General features: G+C 45.1%; 1 protein-coding gene across 1 annotated transcript in view; it reads left to right on the top strand.

Annotated features, from left to right (window-relative positions):
- Window positions 1-3,835: 3,835 nt before the first annotated feature.
- Window positions 3,836-16,076, top strand: part of LOC135556850 (rho GTPase-activating protein 39-like) — a gene marked incomplete at its 5' end in the record, with an annotated part of 50,396 nt that continues 38,155 nt past the window's right edge. The window contains 3 exons of the mRNA XM_064990280.1: window positions 3,836-4,275; window positions 15,051-15,426; window positions 15,719-15,988. Of these exons, the coding sequence (XP_064846352.1) occupies window positions 3,836-4,275; window positions 15,051-15,426; window positions 15,719-15,988 (1,086 nt within the window). The remainder of the gene's footprint in view (window positions 4,276-15,050; window positions 15,427-15,718; window positions 15,989-16,076) is intronic.

The following is a 16,076-nucleotide window of genomic DNA, read 5'->3' as shown; positions in this document are numbered from 1 at the left end:
GGTCACGGATGACCCTCCCTTTGTAATCACATTGATTGCATTAGATTCGACATGGATTAACAGATAGTTAGGGGATACAGCAGTGATCCCCTTTCATCTTTTAGCTGGGTTTGGGGAAAACCTCCCCACCCACTGTTTCACCTACACTATCTGTGCGAGCTGCCTATGGAATTGTTTAACTATGCACAAATTGGTATGAGATTGCATACTTTACCACTTCTCTCTCTCTCTCTCTCTCTTTGTTTCCATCTTCTCCTCCTTCCTCTGTCTCACCTCCTCCTCTCCCTCTATCTCTCCCACCCCCACCCTCTTTCTCTCCCCGTCTCACACACTATCTTTCCCTCTCCTCCTCTTCCATATCACACTCTTTCTCTCTCTCTCTCTCTCTCTCTCTCTCTCTCTCTCTCTGTCATGTTCCTACTGTATTCCTACTGCATGCCACTGACGATCTACAGCTGTCAGGGATCAGCCTGGCTATCAGAGGTGTGTGTGTAGGTGTGAATGTGTGGGACTCATCTCGGGAGCTCTCCCAGTAATGGCTTCCCTGTGGGAGTATGACAGCTGCAGACTGACATTCCTGCCTAGCATGTGTATGTGTGCAGATATCCGTGTATGTACCAATTAATGCTCGAACACGTACATACAACAGATGTTTGAGTGTGTTGCTTATTTACTCAGCGTGTGTGTGTGTGTGTGTGTGTGTGTGTGTGTGTGTGTGTGTGTGTGTGTGTGTGTGCGTGCGTGCGTGCGTGCGTGCGTGCGTGCGTGCGTGTGTGTGTGTGTGTTGTGATAGCTTGACTCTCTGACACTCCAAGGCTGCAGACTGGGCAGGGTGGTAAATAGACTAGTCTACTGCTGGGAATGGCTATGAGTCTAACCTGCTGCCCTGTGCAGACATGGCTCAGAAAGCTGTAATGGACTTAGCCTCCAGCTGGGAATGGTAGGATAATTCTACCAAACCATGCTAACCTGCCAGCAGTATAATATTGACCATAAATAGTCTCACATAGCTACCTTAAGGTGAATGCACTAACTGTAAGTCGCTCTGGATAAGAGTGTCTGCTAAATTACTCAAATGTAAAACACTGAACAAAAGGCAACATGCAAGATGACTGGGAAAAAATAAGGTAGGGGCGTGGATCAGAAAAACCAGTCTGTATCTGGTGTGACCACCATTTGCCTCATGCAGTGTGACACATCTCCTTTGCATGAGTTGATCAGGCTGTTGATTGTGGCCTGTGAGATGTTGTCCCACTCCTCTTCAATGGCTGTGTGAAGTTGCTGAATATTGGCGGGAACTGTAACACGCTGTCGTACACGTCAATCCAGAGCATCCCAAACATGCTCAATGGATGACATGTCTGGTGAGCATGCAGGCCATGGAAGAACTGGGACTTTTTCAGCATCCAGGAATTGTGTACAGATCCTTGAGACATGGGGCCGGGAATTATCATGCTGAAACATGGGGTGACAGAGGAGGATGAATGGAAAGACAATGGGCCTCAGGATCTCGTCACGGTATCGCTGTGCATTCAAATTGCCATCCATTAAATACAATTGTGTTTGTTGTCCGGAGCTTATGTCTGCCCATACCATAACCCCACCGCCACCATGGGGCACGCTGTTCACAAAGTTGACATCAGCAAACTGCTTCACTCATATGATGCCATACATGCTGTCTGCCATTGAAACCAAGATTCATCCATGAAGTGTACACTTCTCCAGCATGCCAATGACAATCAAAGGTGAGCATTTGCCCACTGAAGTCGGTTACGATGCTAAACTGCAGTCAGGTCAAGACCCTGGTGAGGACGACAAGCACGTAGATGTGCTTCCCTGAGACGGTTTCTGAAAGTTTGTCCAGAAATTGTTCAGTTGTGCAAACCCAAAGTTTAATCAGATGTCCGGGTGGCTGGTCTCAGACAATCCTGCAGGTGAAGAAGCTGGATGCGGAAGTCTTTGACTGGCGTGGTTACACGTGGTCTGTGGCTGTGAGGCTGGTTCGAAGTATTACCAAATTCTCTAAAATGACATTGGAGGTGGCTTATGGTAGATAAATGAACATTCAATTCTCTGGAATCATCAAACATCAAACTTTTAACAAGACACATCTGTTAATTAAAATACATTCCAGGTGACTACCTCATGAAGCTGGTTGAGAGAATGCCAAGAGTGTGCAAAGCTGTCATCAAGGCAAAAGGTGGCTATTTTGAAGAATCTAAAATCTAAAATAGATTTTGATTTGTTACTACACTTTTTTGTTTACTAGTGTTATAGACTTTTTTGTCTATAACACTAGTTCCATACAAGTATTACATGTTTTACTCCAAGTCCAGATCCTAACCAGGGTTGTAGTGTGCTGAGTGTGCTCGCCCAACAGGCTATGATGTTTGGGTTCACAACACAGAGAGGAGTGGTACTTATGCTGTGATGTGATGATGAGAGCTGGAGATACTAGAGCAGTCTAGCACCCACACATTCTCCTGTACTCACAGGCTCTATGGTAGGGATAGGGAGTGCGTACGCGTGTGTGTGTGTGTGTGTGTGTGTTTGTGTGTATTTTAATGATGACGAGGGCTGTAGAGGCCCCCAGAGTGATATTTTTATTGACTGTCTCATCCATCATACTCCTACAGCTACAGCAGCATGAGACCCTGGGTAGGCAGTATACTGAGGGGGGGGGGGGTCAGCCCTGTCTTTTAGCTTCATACATTCAAAACATTATGCTCTGTTTGACAGAGCAAGAGAGATAAGAGGTGAGAGAGAGGGTGTGTGAAAGAGAGGTCGTGTGTCTTTTGTAGTTGAGAAATACAAACCCCCACACACACACACACACACACACCCAGACACCCTCAGCAGCAGTTGGCCGTGCCCAGCCCGGGCCCATTAGCACGTTGTCTGTGTGCTACGCGGTGTGGTCTGGGTGGTGCAGGTTGTTGTCACATCATGACCCAGCTGGCATACACAGGAGAGGAGAGAAGCGCTAACAGGCAGACTCTCGTCTGCAGAGAGGCTCATACGCTGAAGCCAAAAGTCATGTCTGCAGAGAGGCTCATACGCTGAAGCCAAAAGTCATGTCTGCAGAGAGGCTCATACGCTGAAGCCAAAAGTCATGTCTGCAGAGAGGCTCATACGCTGAAGCCAAAAGTCATGTCTGCAGAGAGGCTCATACGCTGAAGCCAAAAGTCATGTCTGCAGAGAGGCTCATACGCTGAAGCCAAAAGTCATGTCTGCAGAGAGGCTCATACGCTGAAGCCAAAAGTCATGCCTGCAGAGAGGCTCATACGCTGAAGCCAAAAGTCATGTCTGCAGAGAGGCTCATACGCTGAAGCCAAAAGTCATGTCTGCAGAGAGGCTCATACGCTGAAGCCAAAAGTCATGTCTGCAGAGAGGCTCATATGCTGAAGCCAAAAGTAATGTCTGCAGAGAGGCTCATACGCTGAAGCCAAAAGTCATGTCTGCAGAGAGGCTCATACGCTGAAGCCAAAAGTCATGTCTGCAGAGAGGCTCATACGCTGAAGCCAAAAGTCATGTCTGCAGAGAGGCTCATACGCTGAAGCCAAAAGTCATGTCTGCAGAGAGGCTCATACGCTGAAGCCAAAAGTCATTTCTGCAAAGAGGCTCATATAAGCTTTACACGGGGTTGGTATAGGCATATAGCAGGTCAATGATGTCCTAATGCCATATTACATAGCGGTTCAATTTTTACCACCGTACAGGATTCAGTCCAGGCCCTGTTTTAATTCTACAATGTCTCATGGCCTCTAGCATCAGAAATGGGTCCTTTTCCAATTAGACATTGGACAATAAAGTTATATTGTAACCCCCCTCCTCTGTCCCCCTCTGCAGGTTGGAGTGGGTTGAGATCATCGAGCCGCGCACGCGGGAGCGCATGTACGCCAACCTCCTCACCGGAGAGTGTGTGTGGGACCCCCCTCAGGGGGTGCGTATCAAGAGGACAGGGGACAACCAGTGGTGGGAGCTGTTCGACCCCAACACCTCCCGCTTCTACTACTACAACGCTTCCACGCAACGCACCGTCTGGCACCGCCCACAGGCCTGTGACATCATCCCCCTCGCCAAGCTACAGACACTGAAGCAGCACACGGACGTGCCCTGCCCGGGCGGGATGGGGGGTGACAAAGGAGGGAGGACGTCAGCGGATAACAGTCCAGGGAGGAGCAGTGCCGTCAGTAGAGAGGGGAGCACCTCGTCTTCACTGGACCAGGACCTGACCACATTGGAGAAACAGGGGAACAGAGAGGAGGCAGAGAGGTATAAACACAGCACACACACCACACAATATAAACTACACGAACATGACCACAACCCTAATTTGACCACACACCAGACCAGGAACTGAACGCATCGGAGAAAACAGGCGAGGAGGCAGACGGGTAAATACACACTACACTGACATCAACACTAACCCTAAACACAACCACAACACTAACCCTAAACACAACCACAACACTAACCCTAAACACAACCACAATACTAACCCTAAACACAACCACAACACTAACCCTAAACACAACCACAACACTAACCCTTAACACAACCACAACACTAACCCTTAACACAACCACAACACTAACCCTAAACACAACCACAACACTAACTCTAAACACAACCACAACACTTACCCTAAACACAACCACAACACTAACCCTAAACACAACCACAACACTAACCCTAAACACAACCACAACACTAACCCTAAACACAACCACAACACTAACCCTAAACACAACCACAACACTAACCCTAAACACAACCACAACACTAACCCTAAACACAACCACAACACTAACCCTAAACACAACCACAACACTAACCCTTAACACAACCACAACACTAACCCTAAACACAACCACAACACTAACCCTTAACACAACCACAACACTAACCCTAAACACAACCACAACACTAACCCTAAACACAACCACAACACTAACCCTAAACACAACCACAACACTAACCCTAAACACAACCACAACACTAACCCTAAACACAACCACAACACTAACCCTAAACACAACCACAACACTAACCCTAAACACAACCACAACACTAACCCTAAACACAACCACAACACTAACCCTTAACACAACCACAACACTAACCCTTAACACAACCACAACACTAACCCTAAACACAACCACAACACTTACCCTAAACACAACCACAACACTAACCCTAAACACAACCACAACACTAACCCTAAACACAACCACAACACTAACCCTAAACACAACCACAACACTAACCCTAAACACAACCACAACACTAACCCTAAACACAACCACAACACTAACCCTTAACACAACCACAACACTAACCCTTAACACAACCACAACACTAACCCTAAACACAACCACAACACTTACCCTAAACACAACCACAACACTAACCCTAAACACAACCACAACACTAACCCTAAACACAACCACAACACTAACCCTAAACACAACCACAACACTAACCCTAAACACAACCACAACACTAACCCTAAACACAACCACAACATTAACCCTAAACACAACCACAACACTAACCCTTAACACAACCACAACATTAACCCTAAACACAACCACAACACTAACCCTAAACACAACCACAACATTAACCCTAAACACAACCACAACACTAACCCTAAACACAACCACAACATTAACCCTAAACACAACCACAACACTAACCCTTAACACAACCACAACACTAACCCTTAACACAACCACAACACTAACCCTAAACACAACCACAACACTAACCCTAAACACAACCACAACACTAACCCTAAACACAACCACAACACTAACCCTAAACACAACCACAACACTAACCCTAAACACAACCACAACACTTACCCTAAACACAACCACAACACTAACCCTAAACACAACCACAACACTAACCCTAAACACAACCACAACACTAACCCTTAACACAACCACAACACTAACCCTAAACACAACCACAACACTAACCCTAAACACAACCACAACACTTACCCTAAACACAACCACAACACTAACCCTAAACACAACCACAACACTAACCCTAAACACAACCACAACACTAACCCTAAACACAACCACAACACTAACCCTAAACACAACCACAACACTTACCCTAAACACAACCACAACACTAACCCTAAACACAACCACAACACTAACCCTAAACACAACCACAACACTAACCCTAAACACAACCACAACACTTACCCTAAACACAACCACAACACTAACCCTAAACACAACCACAACACTAACCCTAAACACAACGACAACACTAACCCTAAACACAACCACAACACTAACCCTAAACACAACCACAACACTAACCCTAAACACAACCACAACACTAACCCTAAACACAACCACAACACTTACCCTAAACACAACCACAACACTAACCCTAAACACAACCACAACACTAACCCTAAACACAACCACAACACTAACCCTAAACACAACCACAACACTAACCCTAAACACAACAACCACAACACTAACCCTAAACACAACCACAACACTAACCCTAAACACAACCACAACACTAACCCTAAACACAACCACAACACTAACCCTAAACACAACCACAACACTAACCCTAAACACAACCACAACACTAACCCTTAACACAACCACAACACTAACCCTAAACACAACCACAACATTAACCCTAAACACAACCACAACACTAACCCTAAACACAACCACAACACTAACCCTTAACACAACCACAACACTAACCCTAAACACAACCACAACACTAACCCTAAACACAACCACAACACTAACCCTAAACACAACCACAACACTAACCCTAAACACAACCACAACACTAACCCTAAACACAACCACAACATTAACCCTAAACACAACCACAACACTAACCCTAAACACAACCACAACACTAACCCTAAACACAACCACAACACTAACCCTAAACACAACCACAACACTAACCACAACCACAACACTAACCCTAAACACAACCACAACACTAACCCTAAACACCACCACAACACTAACCCTAAACACAACCACAACACTAACCCTAAACACAACCACAACACTAACCCTAAACACAACCACAACACTAACCCTAAACACAACCACAACACTCACCCTTAACACAACCACAACACTAACCCTTAACACAACCACAACACTAACCCTTAACACAACCACAACACTAACCCTTAACACAACCACAACACTAACCCTTAACACAACCACAACACTAACCCTAAACACAACCACAACACTAACCCTTAACACAACCACAACACTAACCCTTAACACAACCACAACACTAACCCTAAACACAACACTAACCCTAAACACAACCACAACACTAACCCTAAACACAACCACAACACTAACCCTTAACACAACCACAACACTAACCCTAAACACGAACAATGTACCTGACCCCAATCCTAATCCTAACTCGAACTCGACCACAGGGAGGAGCAGACAGGTTGTATACAGAACTATGACCATAACCGGGGCCTAAAATGAACACCCGCCACCGGCCAAATGCGGGTAGATTTCGGCATTGGCATGTATACGATGTCTTTTTCACCATCCACGTTGGCGGGTGGTCAGGGCTCCACAATGCGAGCATTTCACTTGCATTTGTGAATAAAATAGTCAAGTATGATGACATTTCTAGTAATATAAATGCTGCAGTAGTATTTCGGCCGTTTTGTTGCATGATCTGATTTACTTGAAACAAAAGTCTACTGAGGTGAGTCTGTGTGCTGTTTTTTTGGGGCTATTTACAATGTTTTGTTCACAAACTAGGTTGTTTTTCTATGTTTGAGTTTCAACTGCTAGGGAAGCGAAGACAACGCTTTTACTAGTCAAACTCAATCTCACAAACATGACTTGAGTCATGCTTCCACCTTAACCTCCTGCCCTTAAAGGTGCAGGTGAACACCTGTGATATTTTGGTTAAAAGAATCGGGACACCAAAAAATGTATTATCAATATACCACATTAGTTACTTCTTACTAGTAATACATTTAATGTTTTAAAAACATTACAAAACATGCTCATCCATTTTTTTTAGTTTGAGTTGGTGGTAGTTTTTTTTTATCTACGTGCCACAGTGGCTGGTGGACCAAGAAGTAAATGTTATGCCCTGACCACCAAGACAAATCCTGTAGGTTCTCTGTCGCTCTCTCTTTTCCCATCTCTCTCTCGTTTTTTTATCTCTCTATCTTGCTCTTTCTCTCTCTCTCTCCTCCCTCTCTATTGATTGACCCATTTCTCCTCCTCATTCAGATTTCCTCATTCTCTCACTCACCTTCAATTTTCCTCTCTCCTCCTCTTCCCCCTCTCATTCAATTCATATTGTTCTCTCTCTAACGAGTCTGTCTTTTGCTTATTAGCTGCAATCTGCTGCAGTCTTCTGTGATTGGTGGAAACGCTTGGCCGGGGTCGCAGTGTCCTGTAAATGTGTTCAATGCTCCTGTCCCTGCCAGAGCTGGAAAAAGACACTTCTCCACACACACACACACACACACACACACACACACACACACACACACACACACACACACACACACACACACACACACACACCATTACCAAACATATTTGATGTCGGTATATCCCCTCTATGTTGGCCTCTGTGGTCCAGTACAAGTTGTCCTCTAGAGGGTTTTTGTGATTTCAGGTCATTAAATAGCGAGACTGGTTTGTCACGGTCACACCGGCCATCCTCCAGATGGATTGTGGGTATTGACCTTGAGGTCCACAGAAAAATACAATGATTCCATTTAAGAACCGTGGAGAGAGAGAGGTGAGGAAAAGATTGAGGGAGAATAAGATGAGTCTGAATTTACTGAAATCCTTGAGCCATCCTATTCCCTACTATGTCACTGTCTGTTGACTAGTGTGTGTGTGTGTGTGTGTGTGTGTGTGTGTGTGTGTGTGTGTGTGTGTGTGTGTGTGTGTGTGTGTGTGTGTGTGTGTGTGTGTGTGTGTGTGTGCGTGCGTGCGTGCGTGCGTGCGTGCGTATTCATACTTGTGTGTGATTGTGTGTTGGTGGTTGGCTGTGTCAGTGTGTGTGTGTGTCTGTGTGTGTGTGTGTATATGTTCCAGTGTGTTGCCAGCACCCTAAATATAAAGCACTCTCTTTATTCAACCACACTTTGAAGGGTATTGGCACTATCCTCCTCCCTCCCCTCTCAGAAATCACCCAATGCCACATGGATGTTAGTGCATTTGTCTGTCAGATTGTATATGCAAAAACTGTTTGAGTATCATTCACTACCATTAGATGGGGACAGCCTGACAGAGAGGTGTTTCGCTGCGGCGGAGTTTGAGTTGAAGTTCAGTGGAGTTGAGTCGATTAGAACCCGAACTTCCTGAAGGTCATGCATATTGATGAACACATCCGTAATGCATGGTATATACTAAGCGTGTGTATATGTGTGTCTGGGAATGTGTGTGCTTGCATGGGAGGCCATCTGGAGTGAGGAGTGACAGACTGCAGCTGTCACATCAACCTGCCCCGGCCTCACTTGAAAAAACAAGCACACACACCTGCTGCTATATATAGCATCATTATTGTTATTTGATTTTATTGTGTTGCTTTTTCTTTTTTTAAACTTTATTTAGTAAATATTTTCTTTAAATCTATTTTCTTGAAACTGCATTGTTGTTTAAGGGCTTTTAAGTAAGCATTTCACGGTAACACCTGTTGTATTCGGTTTGATTTGATTTTGTGTGTGTACATACAGTATGGGAAAGGAAAGGGGATACCTACTCCATTGCACAACTGAATGCATTCAACCAAAATGTGTCTTCCACATTAAACCCAACCCCTCTGAATCAGAGAGCTGCGGGGGGCTACCTTAATCGACATCCACGTCACCGGTGCCCGGGGAGCAGATGTTATTCAGGTTCGACTGCCTTGCTCAAGGGCAGAACGGCAGATGTTTTCCCCACCTCGCCAGCTCAGGTATTCAAACCAGCGACCTTTCGATTACTGGCCCAACGCTCTTAACCGCCAGGCTCCCTTACCTCCCAGATGTCCATCAAACGATGCTGGCCTTCAATTCCCCTTTGATTTGACTTCATTATAATAGTTGGTTGGTGATGGGTTGGTTGAACACATTGAGTGATTGTGTTAATTAAATCATTACAGTGGCTAAAGCCATGCTCGGTCAATACACATGAAAACAACAAACCCAGCCAGGTAACCCTCCAGATAGGAGTGGAAGTCACTCACACACACAGTGTCGATAGAAAACGCAATGGGCAACCTGTCATTTTTGTGCTTGCTAAAGGCCTCCTGGTCCCTCAGCAGGAAGATAAGGGAGAGGGGAGAGAATGTGTAAATTGATTTTGAAGGTCGATTGTCTATGAATTATTTATGACTGGGGAGAGGAGAACAATGTTCACTTTGTAGTGGCTTTCTAGAGAGAGAGGGGGGGGGGAGATTTAAAGAGCTGAAGAGGAGGAGACATGGAAAGAGAAGACAGACAAGGTGACTGGGAGTGACAGAGTGTCCAGGAGGGAGATCAGGAGATGATAGAGGAGAGGTGGAGAGTGTGAGCGAGGAAAAGACAGAGAGAGAAGAGAGGTGGTTGTTTCACATGGCTTCCGAGCAAAGTATGGTCCGGCCCAACACACACAACACTGTCATCTTTAATCCTACCCCCTTTAACGCACGCACACACACACACACACACACACACACACACACGCACACACACACACACACACACGCACGCACGCACGCACACACGCACACACACTCATTGGCCACTCCAGCATTCAGCTGTGGCCTTGGGCATCAGAGCATGGAACTATTGAAGGCAAGGGTGGCCAATGCTGCAATCAATTTCACACCCTACTCTCTCTCTCTCTGTCTTTATCCTCGCCTCCATCTCTCTGTCTCTGGCTTTTCTCCTCCACTTCCTCCATCTCTCTCCTCCTTTCTCCTCATCATTTATATTTCTCTCACAGTTTCTCTCTGCTGTTGACTGTTTACTGAAAAACACTCAAGGTGAAAAATGTATCGATGTGTCCTTGAGAGGCGTCTAAGATTTGAAAACATTGGGGGCTTCGTTCAAAGCCAGTAGGGGGGTCTTGGGGACATTCTCCCCCTGCCAAAAAAAGAAGGAATTTCAACAGCTAAATTCATGAATTTGATGCACTTTTAGATATACATTGAGAGATTAGGACATTGAGACATTAGATCTTTTTCAGAAAACTTGCACCTTCCCACCTGCCACTGCAGACACTGCCTGTACTCAATTCTAGTTGCTACTGTTGTTCTCTTTACTCTGGAACACTCTGTACTCTGGAACACATACATCTACAGTGTATTGCCAAAAAAACACTCAACAACTTCAAACATATAGACTCTGACCTGTCCAATGAGCCAAACTGATTTTAAAAAATCCCACAGTACCCAAACACCCCTCTTAACACCCACACACCCACACACTGGGCAGTAATTAGAATCCATAGAGCAGATTTAAGTGTTGGTCTATTGCATGCTCACCCCTCCTGTGCCTCTCTCCATCGCTTTTGTCTGTGTCATTTGTTGCTGTCTTTCTTGTCTGCCCTCTTCTGTTGCTGTATTTTAGTACGCTGTGTTGCTGTCTCTTGTCTACCCTCCTCTCTCGTCCTGCCCTTGTTTTACTAGTAATTTCACAGGCTTTTTCCTCTTCACCTGGAAATTCTTCGTAAACCATGTTTTAACTTTTTCACTGTCTGTATTTCACCTCTTATAATTTGTGCAAATAAATAAAATGAATTAGAATCTATAGAGCATCTTAAAGTAATACAGTCTACTGTGTGCTCATTCCACCTCTGTTCTCCTCCATCTACCCTCTTCTGTCACTTTCACTGGGTCTTGTCTGTTGCCGTCTGTGTCTTGTCTGTTGCTGTCTCAGGTTCTTGTTTGTTAATGTCTCCTTATCTATCCTTTTCTGTTATGGCCTGTTCTATTCTTCTGGTGTCTCTCTCCATCATATCCTATTCTGCTGTTTCTGTCTCTGTGTCTAGTCTGGTGTCTCTCTCCATCATATCCTATTCTTCTGTTGCTGTCTCTGTGTCTAGTCTGGTGTTTCTCTCCATCATCTACTCTTCTGTTTCTGTATCTGTGTCTTCTCTTGTGTGTCTTTAGTTTTGCAATCCAAAACAGTCAAGGGGATACTGGGGTAGCGGAATTTGTTTTGAGCCTGTGTCTGGGTCACTTAAATCATCCTCTTCCCTACCATTTGCCCCTGGCTGCTGCTGTTCTAAGTGCTCCACTGGCCTGCTGTTCTCATCTGTCCTCCTCCCTGGCTCATCTGAATGGTAGCAAGGTAGAGGTGCAACACGCCATTAGTAAGTTGTAAAGGGCACTTCCTGATTTGGCCTCGTTTTAGGGATGGTTCATTAATAAATGCTAGCGGCCTGCCTGAATTCAAATGTGTAGTTGTTTTCGGGGTTTGGTTTGATGTGGGTGTCTTGTGTGTTCGCAGGTGGGAAGAGTTAGTCAAATTATTTAGCCAATTAGCTTCAGTCAGCTGGTGTGCGACCTGATTTTAGATAGTCTATCTACGGGGCAAGTTAGGAACCTTCAATAAATTACACAATGTAAATGAGACAATATTTGCACACCTTTTTGTTTTCTCATTAAATGCTTTCAATATTTGTCTATGCATTTCTGCAATTTATATTTGGTTTGAGGTTTTTAAGTCTTTGAAATTTTGAGATATTTGAATTTGAACATATAGTCCCATGTACATTGTGTAATTTACAGATGGTCCCTAAATAGCCCCATATTGATTTCCAAAGTCAACCACAAATGTATCACATGCAATAGGATCAGGTCGCATGCAGCTGCACTCCGAATTGATGATTACTTGTGTAATGCCAGCTGTGGACATGTGGGCAGGAATGACATAAACCCTATCTTCATTTACGTTGTGATGCAGTCACGACCACAAGCCTCACAAAACTCAGTTTTGGATGAGACTGACTTTATGACCAAAAATATTCTGTTTACACTTTGTACTCAATTTTGACAGTAGAATAAATGTTTCTGACTCACGTCGATGCCAAATAGGCTGTTTTCTAAACGAGAAGTTGTTTTTTAGGAGAAGTCGCTCTTTAAAGTTACTGACACGACGAGGGCAATTCAACTAAAGAAACATTCAATTAATTGTCTGCATAACATGACAGATAAGTAGCTGCATAACCCCTAGGCTATATTAATATAAAGAGACATGAGCCCCCAAAAATTATCCGTAGAATGTACTAAGTTATAAGACCTCTATGATTAATTTAATTTTGTGATGTGTGTATATATACACATTATATACAGTACATGGAGTACACAAGTGTAATGAAATGCTTACTTGCAGGTTAACTTTGCAGACAATGCAACAACAATAGAAAAAGTATGTTAAAAAAAAAGTGAATAAAAAGAGCAATAAAAGTAAAAGCTCAATGAAATAATTTCACAAATTTAACAACGGACAATTTTTTTCAAATAGTTACATATCCTATATGCAAATGGCAGACACGAGCCAAGCATGTTAACCTGTAGAATGGAATAGTTTATAAGATTTTGTCAGTTCTACCACCTCAACATTGCTAATTTTAAACAGGGTTAAATGTAATGTTGTAGTAAAGTTCAGCTTCAGTCCAGCTTCAATGTGTAACTGTGAGAAGATATGTACTTCAGTCTGAAAAATGTTCTCTCATCTCTTCGGTCGAGCCAGCCAGTAGCTACCGAAGTGGCTAGCCAGCTACAGAATCAAAACCCATCAAATACACTTGCGGGAAATAAACACTTTTCCTAAAATCATGACCTATATCAACATCCTTAGCTTGCCCATTCACTAAATATACTGTTAACTAACTCTGACGGACACCCACTAGTTTAAGGGTACTGAACGCTAATGCTAGTTTATTAGCATTAGCCAACCCTTATGCTGAGGGAGACTCGCTAATTAGCCAACTCTGCCGCTGCTGCACTTTGACTTAATGGCTGTTCTGCCCTCTCCACCTCATTCACTGTTGCCTCAACCAACTCAACCCGTTCGCTTGTTTTGCCACTCTTTCGGAAGAAGTTCCGAATGTCCATATTTTCTACTATGCTGCAGACTCTTTACTGAGTGACGGACGTTTTGCTGAGTGATGACGTTGGCATATAACCGCTGGTGCTGTAGGTTTGGGGGGAGAGGTCAAGGGACATGAGTGGTCCACTGCATTGTGAAATCTCAACCAATCCTAGCAGGCACCGCGCCACTCCAGGGGCTTCTTGCAGTGGCTGCTACTGCCTAGTGCAATATATTGTATGTTTTGTTATATACTGTGTGATTATGGTAACTCATATTAGACCATCAAAAGGTTCAGTGCTGGGTCAAAAACATTCTTCAGCACTTAAACCTAAATTGCTCCAGGGGTGCCGTACTACCATAGCTGACCCTGTAAAACAACACATTTCACTGCACCTATCTGGTGAATGTGACAGTAAAACATTGTATTATTATCATATATCGCATTACAACAACCCGTAACAATACACTTCAACAATACTATTAGAATACCACGATTAGCTTTCTCGCCAGTCCCCTGAGCAGCAGGTCCAGATGTTGCAGTCATGTCTCCTGTGTGACTGGCTACAACACCAGTTCACCTGTACAGAGCAGCAGTGTCACACCCTGGTTCCCGGATCTTTTTCTGCTGGCCTGCAAACTCCCATGGTCATTGTCACGCCACAGGAGTTGGGGAAGAGAGCACAAGCAGATCTGCGACCAGGCTAGGGGGTTTCACTCCTGTCTCCGACTGTTCTGTTCTGTTCCAATCACTAACTCGTCTATGCTGAAATGCTGCCTCACTGTGTGGGGTGTCTGCGTCACAACTTTGTCAGGATTTCGTTTTGACACAACACTCTTTCTCATCAGTCACTTCAGAAACACACCTGCCAGCTCCTTGTCGCTCTGTCCCTGCTGCCAGATGGAATAATGAACTTACTCTCTCCCTCGCTCTCTCTCTCCCCTCCCTTCCCTCTCTCAGGACCTCTCCATTCAGGTGGAACACAGGTACTAAGGAGAGGATGCTGATCAAGGTGACAGACAGAGAACCCAGCTTCCTCTCTCACCAGGGGAATGGTTACTCCCCCTGCGACCCCCCCACCCTCCCCCCAGTCCCTGCACCCGGCACTGGCACAGCCTCCCGTACCCGCCGATCCTCTGGAGGCTCTGCCCCCCCTGATGGTGCCCCTGACGGCTCTCCCATCCTCTATGTTGACCGCCACCAGTCGCCTTTCCTAAAACGGGCGGAGCTAGGGGGCGGAGGAACAGGGACCCACCGGCGCTCGTCGGGTGACTCGCAACCCTCTTCCCCCCGCTATGCCTATGAACCCCCCCTCTACGAGGAGCCCCCCTCGGAGGTAGGACGCTCCAGCAACACAGTTACGCAAACACATTCGTAAAACACCTTCAAATGCACCTTTCAGCTAGTTTATGTCTTGTGATTTGACTGTGTTCTACCTGCCTTTTCCCTGTATCAGTATGTGTCTGTCCTGTTTCGTCCGGTCTTTTGATTCATTTGCCCAACGATTTAAATACAATAAGATTTGACTTCACGTGCACTTTTATGTTAATGAACTTTTTAACATAAGTTGAACTTGTCCTTGACTGTAGGACACAAATGTATTGTTATTATTATTATTATTATTATAGTACCAGCCCCCGCCCATCTACGAGGAACCTCCCACAGATGTGATGCGCCACCTGGGCTCTGACTCCTCCTCCTTGCTGTACGGCACAGGGAAGTCCCCCACCCGGGGAAATCCCTCCTCGGGGACGCCCCTCTACCTCTCGCCCAAACAGAGCCACTCCCCCTACGGTCAGCTGGTGCTGACCAGACAGAAGTGCCCAGAGAAGACACAGAGTCTGGAGTACAGCCCTGCAGGGAAGGAGTACGTCAAACAGCTGGTCTATGTGGAACAGGTAGGTAGTCCGAAGGTTAGAGAGATGGACCAGCAACTGGAGTGTTGCTGGTTCAAATCCCATGTCTGACAGGGAAAAGTGTGGTTGG

Source organism: Oncorhynchus masou, chromosome 15 (assembly GCF_036934945.1).
Source record: "Oncorhynchus masou masou isolate Uvic2021 chromosome 15, UVic_Omas_1.1, whole genome shotgun sequence".
Taxonomy (NCBI): Eukaryota; Metazoa; Chordata; class Actinopteri; order Salmoniformes; family Salmonidae; genus Oncorhynchus; species Oncorhynchus masou.
This window is presented reverse-complemented; position numbering and strand designations above follow the sequence as displayed.